The sequence below is a fragment of the Suricata suricatta genome, chromosome 15 (genome assembly GCF_006229205.1).
Source record: "Suricata suricatta isolate VVHF042 chromosome 15, meerkat_22Aug2017_6uvM2_HiC, whole genome shotgun sequence".
NCBI lineage: Eukaryota > Metazoa > Chordata > Mammalia > Carnivora > Herpestidae > Suricata > Suricata suricatta.
In genome coordinates, this window is record NC_043714.1 from 17,363,485 (window position 1) to 17,375,177 (window position 11,693).

The 11,693-nt window shown below is 37.1% G+C and overlaps 1 protein-coding gene across 1 annotated transcript in view; it reads left to right on the forward strand.

The window, feature by feature from the left end:
• PREX2 (phosphatidylinositol-3,4,5-trisphosphate dependent Rac exchange factor 2) overlaps positions 1-11,693 on the forward strand; it is a 299,116-nt gene that overhangs the window by 82,110 nt on the left and 205,313 nt on the right. Inside the window, exons 5-6 of the mRNA XM_029923458.1 lie at positions 109-210; positions 3,836-3,997. Of these exons, the coding sequence (XP_029779318.1) occupies positions 109-210; positions 3,836-3,997 (264 nt within the window). The remainder of the gene's footprint in view (positions 1-108; positions 211-3,835; positions 3,998-11,693) is intronic.

An 11,693-nucleotide genomic window follows, 5' to 3' on the forward strand; every position in this document is an offset into this window, starting at 1 on the left:
CTAGAGATAAGCTTTGACAAAGTTCCATCAGAAAATTTTATGATAGAAGAAATGTGTCACAGCTTTGGCCTTAAAAAATGTAATTAATTATTTTTATTTCCACTCTAGAACTGTATGCTACTTGGAGGACGGAAGAACACAGATGTTCCCCTGGAAGGATATTTAGTAACACCGATACAAAGAATTTGCAAGTACCCTCTCCTTTTGAAGGTATTTTATGTGTTTATTTCACTGTAGAATTTTCCTTGTATCTGCATATTTTGCTGATGGTATTTAAAAGGTTTTTCTTTTAAATAGTCTGACTTTTTTTTTGAGAGAGATAGAGAGAGAGCACGCACATGAGTGGGGGAGAAGGGCAGAGGGAGAGAGGGAGAGAGATGATCTCAAACAGGCTCCACATCCAGTGTGGAGCCCAACACAATGCTCAATCTATAACTGAGATCATGACCTGAGCCGAAATCAAGAGTTGGGCACCCAACTAACTGAGCCACACAGGCACCCCTAAATAATCTCACTTTCTGTAGAAAAGGGGAGATCATTGTTATTGGGGAAAATGGCTATTTTGTCATATATATATGGAGTAGGAAACAGGTCTTTTGGGAAAAGAGAGTTTGTAGACTACTTATAGACTTTGCTCCTTGTAGAAAATATATTTGTTTGAGTTTTATTTAGAGTTAATGCGTTAGTTTCAAGATAGATAATTAAGTACCTTATGACCAGTTTATAAATCACTCTATCTACAGGGTTCTTTAACTTAAGTAAATCTACTGTGGGCAAATGTTTTGATATTCCCTAACAATGGTGACTTCTTGATGCTAATGAAGTTAGAGTCAAAGTTACATTATTTCAGAGCTTGGTCTTTAAATCAGTATTACAGGGAATGGTGTGGATCACATGGGACAATAAATGATAGGAATGACAGTGATAAGCAAACACTGCCTCTGGAAGACAGGATACGCCCCATTAATGGTTGTAGGTCCATTGCCTCATTATAATGACCCAGAGTTTTATTGTGAAAAGCATATTATAATGTCCTAATTATGCTTGTACTACAAAAGTATGTGAATAGATTTGAAAGCCATTTGAAAATGATGCTTTTGGAACTACAACTTTAATACCAGGATGCATTTTGGGATGGTGATTGAACACATTAGTTCTGAGTTCAAACCCAAGTATTCTGCTTACTAGTTTTGTGACTGAATACACAATCTAACCTCTTAAAGCCTTGGGCTTTTATTGATGAAATAGAAATAATGATAGAATTATAGCATATATCTACAAGAATGTATATATGGGTATGTGTATCCGTGTGTGTACATATATATGCATATCTAAAGGATTACATCATAATAATAATTGAAGTACTTTATGCAAATCATTTAGCACAGTATATACTCCATATATGTTAGCTATTACTACTCATCTACCTTTGTTTCTGAATTATTTTAATATATTAATTACTACTTGCTATCTAAATTTGAAAAATACTCCAAAATGCTTTGCATATATTAACTGGTGTTCTTATTGATTTGCTTTTTGAGAAATAAATGTAAAGGATTTGAACTAAAAATACATTTTTTAAGTTTATTTATTTATTTTGAGAGAGTGTGTGTGTGTGTGAGCAGGGGAGAGGCAGAAGCAGAGAGAGAACGAGAAAGAGAGAGAGAGAGAGAGAGAGAGAGAGAGAAAGAATCTCAAGCAGGCTCCATGCCACCAGCATAGAGCCCAACATGTGGCTCAGTCTCACAAACTGTGAGATCATGATCTGAACCAAAATCAAGAGTTGGATGCTTAGCTGACTGAGCCACCTGGGTGTCCCTAAAAATACATTTTTTTAAGACTACAGTTTTTGTTAGTTGCATAAATTGGGGTTTTGTGTAAAATTTCTTTGAAAACAATTTCTCCCTATATATATAAAAAAATCAAATTGCAGTTGCTCAGTGAAGCCCTAGAGAGAAGGTGACACAGGGATCTCCAGCTCTGCAGAGCTTTGGTGTGGTCCTCAGAAGGTGGGGAGGATTGGTGCAAAGGTGACTTTCCTTTCTGAGCATCCTTTCAGATGCCTGGTGACCCAGATCACTTCAGCTGTTCCCGGACCTGCATTTGGAATCTCAGGCTTTTGTCTGTTTTAAGAGTCAGAAGAGTTAGTGATACTAAGAGAAATGCATCATGCTAAGTACTTGTTCTGAGTCACTTCTGGTTAGTATGGCCGCTGGTTAGGGTTGGTTGATCTGAGCTCTCAAAAGATGGAATCATAGATACCTCCTCACTTAGGAAGATAAAGATCAATTCACAGTACCTTCCAGGAGTGGAAGATGTCATGTTTCCCCTTCTTTGGATGATTGTCTTCGCAAAGAAACATGAAGAAATTATTTGCTTGTGTAGTAGATATGCTAGTATTGATAGTTTTTTGTTTTACCATTGTACTGATAATCTTTGATTTTGGATGGTTTTATTTACTCAGAGAAAGACATTAGGGGAATAGGCTATGTGTTAAAGAAAAGGTATGTTGGTCTTGTATGTGGAACTTGAAATGATTGGTTTGGCCAATCAGCACTGGGCTCATGGAAGGTAATGATAGAAGATTGTTATTAGTCATTCATCTTGCTATTTCACTTTATCTAAATTCATGTCTCAGCTCCACAGGTACCCATTGGGCAGAGTTGCTTGGGGCCCCAAATCATAGCCTGCAGACTGACTTGACCACTTCACATGATTTACAAATATTTCACTTGAGACTTTCTAGAGAAGCTAGCATTATCTCTTTCATGGATCTGTGTCCCAGCATAACTTTTTAAATCTTGTCTTGGGACTGATATAATGTGTATTCTTTTGGTGCTAGCTCTGCAGAACAGAGTGTGAACATACTGAATGCAGGGCCAAAGTTTATGGCAGAATTTTCAACAATAACAGACCCCGGGAGAATGTAACAACTGCATACTTTCCCACTGTATGTTAAGAATTAAGAGAATTCTTTTAAAAGACTTGCCTCAGGATTTCTGTAATTGTGTTAGTTACATGATGATGGCAGCTGTAGTAATGCAACAAATGACTAATTAAAAAGCAATGTGGTCACAACTGTCTAGACAGTGGGTGAAGATGTTTAATTTTGTGCTTCTAAACAACAAACAAGACCTTTTAATATATTTAAAAGATTAAAAGTATCTTGTTCTGATATCCTGAATGGAAAAAAAACATAAAATGCCAACCCCCCCAAAAGAAAAATATTGGGAGGCATATGGCAATTCATTCATTACAGAGAATGAATCCAAGTTATTGGTGAAAACAGCATAAATTGCTCCCGTAATGATGGAGTATTATGGAATTTATAAATCATTTATTTTGCTAGAGTGTAAGACATTATTTAATGTTTTGCTTTATGTGTAGCATGTTTTTATAGTTTTTCAAAAATTTATTAGAAAATAAGGCATTTAAATTTTTGAAATTATGGGACATATGTATTTTAAAAGTTACTATTCTGTCAAAGACTCGAGGAAAATGTATAAAAGTTATATTTCTGGTTGGAGTAGAAGACAAACCTATAAAAACATTTCATGCTACAGGTGAGATATCTTGACAGTTTGAAAGGAGATGTCCTGTTTTTAAAGACAATAATTTTAAGGAAAAAATTAAAATAATGGCAAAATATGTACTAGCAGTAATGCACATTCATTGATTCAACCTTTTATTTTTGATCTTAATCCCAGTGGAGGTTGTGATGTCGCTTCTGAAAGTGGCTCTCACGATCTTGCAGTTTTCATTTCCTGGTCAGTCTGAACCTGCTGTACCAGAAAGCAGAAGATCAAAGGGCGATTTGTTTTTTGTGTGTAAACAGGAGTTGCTGAAGCGGACTCCAAGGAAACACAGTGACTATGCAGCAGTAATGGAAGCCCTCCAAGCCATGAAAGCCGTCTGTTCCAACATAAACGAGGCCAAGAGGCAGATGGAGAAGTTAGAAGTTTTAGAGGAATGGCAGTCTCACATTGAAGGCTGGGAGGTACATTCACTCTACTCAACAATGGGGCTTAAAATAGTTTGTTATGTCTTAATGATGTGAATAGAATTGTTGACATTGGATTGAACCATAAATGGTCATTTTCGTAGATAATGCCAGACGGCTTAACCATTTCTCAAAAGTGCTGTCATTATTATTTGTACATATCCATAAAGTGGCAGTTAATTGACTTAACATCAACCTGAGACCATTGTGATAGAACCACCCAATATTGTGTGGGTTATTAGCTTTGGTATTTCAATTTTGTGCATCTTGATTATCCTTTTTTCTGCCTTCCTTTGGTCAACAAGTACATGGCTTGAATCCTGGAGAGAGTAAAGCAGGGGGTTCTACTCCATTCATGTTCTGTGATACTGTTATTTTCATATTCTAAATTAGGTGTTTGATGATGAATTTCATTGTAAGCCCACTTAATCTCTCTAAATTTGAATTTCCTCATTTCTAAAATAAAGAACTGGCGGTGGTGTGATTTTTAAGGTCCACTGAAATGAAAAGTTTTATGGATTTATGATGCATAAGAGAAAGATTTTTTAGATGATAAAAAAGCAAAGAGTGATATTCAGAATCTGTACTATATTTTCACCTGTAGTTAACTTTGAATCCTTATCATTTCACAGGGTTGGAGCCTTATATTATTTTAGTGCTGTATAAAAAATAAACTAAAATTTTGTCCTTAAATTGCCTTAATTGAGATGAGGATAAGCTTTCAGCTAGGCTAATGTGTTATTATAAAGTAAGCAATTAACGTAATTTTTATAAGTATAAAGAAGACTTAAAATGTTTCCAATCAAATACTGTGTCACACATATTTGAGTAGACTGTTTTTTGATCTTTAAGGCTTTATAATTGACTGGTTTCTTTTGTAGCTTCAATATGCTGATTTCCATTTAAATCTAAAATTATGTCCATTCAGATTTGCAAAGAAAGCTCAGTGACCTCCAGGAATTCCCTTATTTGTGCACTCTTCACCATGAAACTTTTCAAATGCTGACTGAGATTGAAGCTTTCTCCTCATCTATATTCTTTCATTTCATGTGTCCAGGGTGACCTCCGGTGTCAGCATGAACGCTACTTATTTCAGTCCATTAAAATGGTTGTGTCTTTTACAGTTGATTCATGATGATCATTCCTTTCCTGGGGAACAACTATCCTGCTGGGATGAGGAAAATGGACTGGAGTTCACTTTTGTCATTCTGTTGTCACTTGAGCATTGGAAGAGAAACCGAACTTGCTTTGAATTGGAGGATTTCTCATTGCTATCTGCCAGCTCTTTTACCAAAACAAAACCTCACAGATTCTTCCCAGTACTCCAGGGAAATGGAATCTGTCATAATTTTGTTCTCTCCTCATGTATATCCTAAAAATTGAGTCTACTGCAGAAATAAGAGATTCCTGAAAAAGCAATGATATTTCTTGCACTGAATGCAAGTTACTCAGAGGAAGGATGGGTGTGGACCATACTGTGTCATATACAAGCCCATAGCAGTGGGTGCCTCAGTGTCACCAGCCTTGCTGTATTTACAATAAACAGTTGGAGTGCAAGAGGAAAATGGGGCATCAGGACAGAAAATAGGCTGCAGGAAATCAGAAATGACTACAGTTCCAGCATGCACAGATGAAATACTATGAATGTTGGGTCCCCAAGAGGGCAGCCACCTAAAGTCTTCTGGAGGAGGACTTGAAAATGATTGCATAAGACACAGCCTAGGTGCTTTGCGGGGGCGGGGTTTGGGGTGTTGAGGGAATGCAGGGTGGAGGAAGGCCACATGTGACTTGTAAATGGTTGGCAACTTGTGATCAGAACCTGATTCCCCATCTCACTCCACCACCTTGGAGAGACGGGGAAAGCTTTTTTTTTTTAATAGTTTATTGTCAAATTGGTTTCCAAACAACACCCAGTGCTCTTCCCCACAAGTGCCCTCCTCCGTCACCACCACCTCTTTTGCTCCCTCCCCCTTCCCCTTCAACCCTCAGTTCATTTTCAGCATTCAATAGTCTCTCAAGTTTTGCATCCCTCTCTCTCCCCAACTCTCTTTCCCTCTTCCCCTCCCCCTGGTCCTCCATTAGGTTTCTCCTGCTCTGTTAGACCTATGAGTGCAAACATATGGTATTTGTCCTTCTCTGCCTGACTTATTTCGCTTAGTATGACACCCTCGAGGTCCATCCACTTTCCTACAACTGGCCATATTTCATTCTTCCTCATTGCCATGTAATACTCCATTGTATATATATACCAAATCTTCTTTTATAATACTCAGATCTGGTCCCTTCCGGGAAGTTCAGGAGAAACTGTAGGTGGAATTTCAAAGGTACCCTGGACAGAGAGACCCAGTCATTGAGGATGAATGCAGGTTCTGAGAGGGAAGGGAAATGTTAAAGAGCTTTCTCTGAATTGCAAACAAGGATTAGTGCTCAGCTTGCAGACAGTTTTGTGTATGTTTAAAGAGGTTCTAGTGGGATTAGGACAGGGCCAAGGGCAGATGTCAGGTGGCATGCCAACTAGAGAACAGAGAGATCCTTAAAGAGCTTTTGAGGGGAGGAGCCTTGAGCTAAAGTTAGGAAACTACCGCCTGTCCAGTTCCTTCCCTGAGCTCCCACAGACTTTTTAGGACCACCTTAGAGCATGATACTCTTGATCCAGTAACTAAAATTTCTTGAATGGGATCGGAGTCTGCTCCACCATGAGTTTGCATTATTTCCAATTGAGGTGGATTATTTATTTCAAGTAAGTCATTTAATTATACAGGGTCTTATTTTTCCATTAATCAAATGAAGGCTCTTTATAGTAAAATCTGTCAAGTATCTTGCCTACCTAGTATTTTGTGTTATAAATTATCATTACATTCCTTTATGTTGAACTTAGGCACATAAGTGATTGAAATGTATGACTCCCAAATCAGAGGGGATAGTGAAAAAGCCTGGCTGTTGAGCAGACTGGACTCTAACCCTTGATTTGGGGATTAGGCATCAAACCTGTCTCACATACAGTGTGGGTTATTGCATGAGTCAAATGAAATAAGTGGAAGTGCTTTGAATACTGTAAAGTGCTATGCAAATAAGTAGTAATTTAAAGCTCTGATTCAGTGGTAGGATTTTACCCTTGACAAATTCCCATTTGTGTAATATATGCACCTGTCTACTGAAGGTGTTATATCACTCTAGTTAAGGTTAGATAGTTTCAAGCAACACAAACTAAAAGAAAAATTAATGTAAAGGATATGGGGTAATTCACAAGATCAATAGAAAAGCTATACTATCAATGGTGTCTAGGCAACCAGAGCTGTTAGGTAGGACCATCAGTGCCTTAGCTAAAATAGATAGGCTCTAATAATTTTTTCCACCCTTAAATTCTGTCACTCAAGATTCAAGATCAAGATCTAAGATTCTGCTAACCTTGCCTGGCTAGATTTGCTTAGGGGAGGACAGAGGTCTTTGATTTCCAGGCGTCCACTTTCCTTTTGAGGAAATGCTTATCTTCCATTGTATGCAATCTTTGTGAGTCTTTAATAGTTTGCTGAGGTATTGTAATCCCCATTACATGGATTTTCAAAATGAGAGTTATATAACTTACCCACGTTCTTATGACTAATGGTGGCATAGTTTAGTATGAAAATAAACCAACTGGTTCTAAAGCGTATATCCTTGTCACCATGTAATATTATACCCATCAGATAAAAATGTAACTAATTCGTGGGGCACCTGTGTGGCTCAGTTGGTTAAGCATCTGACTCTTGATTGCATCTCAGGTCATGATCTCACAGTTCATGGGATGGAGCCCCATGTTGGACTCTGTGCTAACAGTGTGGAGCCAGCTTGGGACTCTCTCTCCCTCTCTCTCTGCCTCTCTCTGGCTCATGCTGTCTCTTTCTGTCACTCTTTCTCAAAATAAGTAAATAAACATTAAATAAAATTCTTTTTAAAAAATTAACTATTTAGATTAAGTTGGTTGCTTGCCCTTTAAAAGTAAATTTATTATATAGGGCACCTGGGTGGCTCAGTCCGCTGAGCATCCAACTTCGGCTCAGGTCATGATCTGGTTTTGTGAGTTTGAGCCCCACATCGGACTTGCCGCTGTCAGTTGAGTCCGATTTGGATTCTCTGCCCCCTCTATCTTTGCCCCCCCCCACATGCACACGCACGCACACACATTCTCTCCCTCGCTCTTGCTCTCTTTCTCTCTCAAAAATGAACATTAAAAAACTTTTTTAAGTAAATTGATTCTAGGAATTGGGTTTTTGTCAGCATTTACATAGTGACTGTCACCACAGAAGAGCTGTAGGTTAATTGCTCATCTTTAATTTCATTTTATTAGTATAACTTATTCTATTTCAGTTTTATGTCTTATCCAACATTCAAAACATTCCACAGGATATTCTGCTGAAGGTAATTGTCGGGCAGTGATCAGTGTGGTTTGAAAGGAAGTTTATTAGATATTTAATCATAGTCACTGATTCATTTTATAGAACAGGACCTTTCTCAGTATTGGTGGGCTTTTTAACTGATTGATAGCTTGCAATGATCACAATAACCTTTGGAGTCATAATAGACTTTGCCAGCAAGGGAGTATCAATCAGCATTATGTCATTTGGTAATTCAGCTTTACATCCTTGATAGGGCAGTTTGGGGTAGATCTCTCAAATCTGAAAAAATATATATATTAAAAGATAAGGGAGAATTATTAATATGAAGATATTGGAAAAATAAGATCAAAATAATTATTGTGTTTTAGGAACTAAAGAGAAACAGAATAGAAATTTGACACCTGTTGATTACTTTTTTACATTGAAAAATATACTGATATAGGAACATTTTAAAATCACCTCTTACTGGCTTGGGACTCTGTTTCCTCCATTACCTTTGACGAAGCTTGTGTTTGACAGGGTATTGACTTCAAGTCATGTTCTCTTATTTCATGAATGTAAACATAACAGAACTCATGATGAGACCTGTTTCTTTCAACTTCTCTGTAAGGTGACTTAGTAGATACAAATTTGTCTGCAGACTTGATTATTAAGGTAAGTGGTTCAGGAAAAAGACTCTTGAAAGTAATTCTATTTAGAAAGAGGAGCAGAATATCCTAAGTGGGAATTGTGGGGGGAGAGATCTGAATGGGACTTCATTTTGTTTAAGTGAAAATTTATGTTATTAGTTTGTTTTATCTAGTATATATAACATAATTTAGGTAATAACATCAGTTAATAAATTGTTTCCAAAAAAGAGTGAATCAAATGCTAACTCTCTTTTGTGGGGTACGGGCATACATCTTACAACATTATATGATAACATCATGTGATAGCCTTCATTTAATGTTTAACTTTTCTAGTATTTTTTAAAGAGTTTTTGAAAGAATATTCAAATGACTCATTACTTTTTTCAAGACACTCCTTTGGTATTGTGATCATTCTCTTCTGAAACCCATCTAGTTGTTATTCTTGTCACTTTTCTATTCTTTCACCGTGAATGGGTCCAGCTCTGCTAGATCATCATCTGTCAGTGCTTTGCATATGATTGGGGAAGTTTCAAGCCCTCCTATCTTCTATCATCTTTGCTAAGTTTATGCCCTTCTCTCTGCAGTCTGTGTTTTTCTGATATTGACATTCGGCATTTAGTTGACAAGATGAATGAGGTATACTCGGGTGTTAAGCAGGAAGAGCTGATGATTGGCTCAGATAATTATGAATAGTTTCATTTTATAATGATTTTTGCCACCTCATCACTGCAAAGAATCAGTAATGAACCTTATATAATGTATTAAGAGACCTTGTTAACATAAAAAGATTTACAAATTCAAACATCCAGATGTGGATTAGTGATGATATTTTTATTGGGTTTATTCAGAGGAGGGAATTTGTTTTATTATTGCAGTGTGTCATAAATCATGATTTTAATATTTAAACAAACACTAACAATTAGAAATGGAGCCATACAAAATATAAGGATAAAGAGAGAATTCTGAAAGCAGTTGGGGATAAAAGAGCCCTAATACACAAAGAGAAACCTATCAGAATGGTTACAGACCTACCTAATGAAACTTGGCAGACCAGAAAGGAATGACAGGAAATCTTCAATGTGATGAACAGAAAAAATATGCAGCCAAGAATCCATTATCCAGTGAGCCTGTCTTTCAAAATAGGAGAGATAAAGGTGTTCCCAAATAAACAAAAATTGAGAGAATTCATCACCACCAAACCAGCCCTACAGGAAATCCTATGAGGGATTCTATGAGGGAAATGTTGCAAAAAATACAAGGTACCAGAGACATCTCTACAAACATGAACACTACAGAGAACACAGTGAATCCAAACCCACATTTTTCAATAATAGCACTGAATGTAAATAGACTGAATGCTCCAACCAAATGACACAGGGTAGAAGAATGGATAAAAAATCCAAAATCCATCTATTTGCTGTCTACAAAAGACTCATTTTAGACCTGAAGACACCTTCAGATTGAAAGTAAGTGGATGGAGAAATATCTATCATGCGACTGGAAGTCAAAAGAGCTGAGTAGCCATACTTATATCAGACAAACTGGACGTTAAAGGCAGTAACAAAAGATGAAGAAGGACATTCTATAATAATTACAGGGTCTCTCCATCAGGAAGAGCTAAAATTATAAACGTCTATGCACTGAATTCGGGAGTACCCAAATATATAAAACAATCACAAACAGAAACAATCTTATTGATAAGGATATGCTAATTGCAGAGGATTTTAATATTCCATGTACAGCAATGGATAGATCAACCAGACAGAAAATCACTCAAGAAACAATGGAACGAAACATTAAAACAGATGGAATTGATAGATATATTTAGAACTCTGCATCCTGAAGCTAGGAAATTCATTTTCTTCACAAGTGCACATGGCACATTCTCCAAGATAGATCACATACTGGGGCATAAAGCAGCCCTCCATTAATATAAAGGATTGAGATTATACCATGCACACTTTCAGATCACAATGCTATGAAACTTGAAATCAATCACAGGAAAAAGTCTGGAAAATCTCCAAAAATGTGGAGCTTAAAAACAACCCTATAAAGAATGATTGGGCCAATCAAGCAATTAGAGAAAAAAAATTAAAAATATATGGAAACATATGAAAATGAAAATACAATAATCCAAACTCTCTGGGATGCAGCAAAGGCAGTCCTAAGACGAAAGCATATTGCAATCCAGGCCTGTTTCAACAAACTAGAAAAAGCGCAAAATCAAAATCTAACAGCACCTAAAGGAACTAGAATGGGAGCAGCAAGAGCACCCCAAACCCAGCAGAAGAAGAGAAATAATAAATATCAGGGCAGGGGAAAGTAGGAACAAACCTCCTAGACCTCCACCGCAGCAATCTCCTACTCGACACATCCCCAAAGGCAAGGGAAATGAAAGCAAAACTAAACTCTTGGGACTTCATCAAGATAAAAAGCTTCTGCACTACAAAGGAAACAATCAAGAAAACTAATAGGCAACTGATGGAATGGGAAAATATAGTTGCAAATGACATATCAGATAAAGGGCTAGTATCTAAAATCTACAAGGAACTCACCAAGCTTCACACCCACAAAACAAATAACCCAGTGAAGAAATGGGCAAAGACATGAACAGACACTTCTCCAAAGAGGACATCCAGATGGCCTACAGGCACATGAAACGATGCTCAACATCACTTATCATCAGGG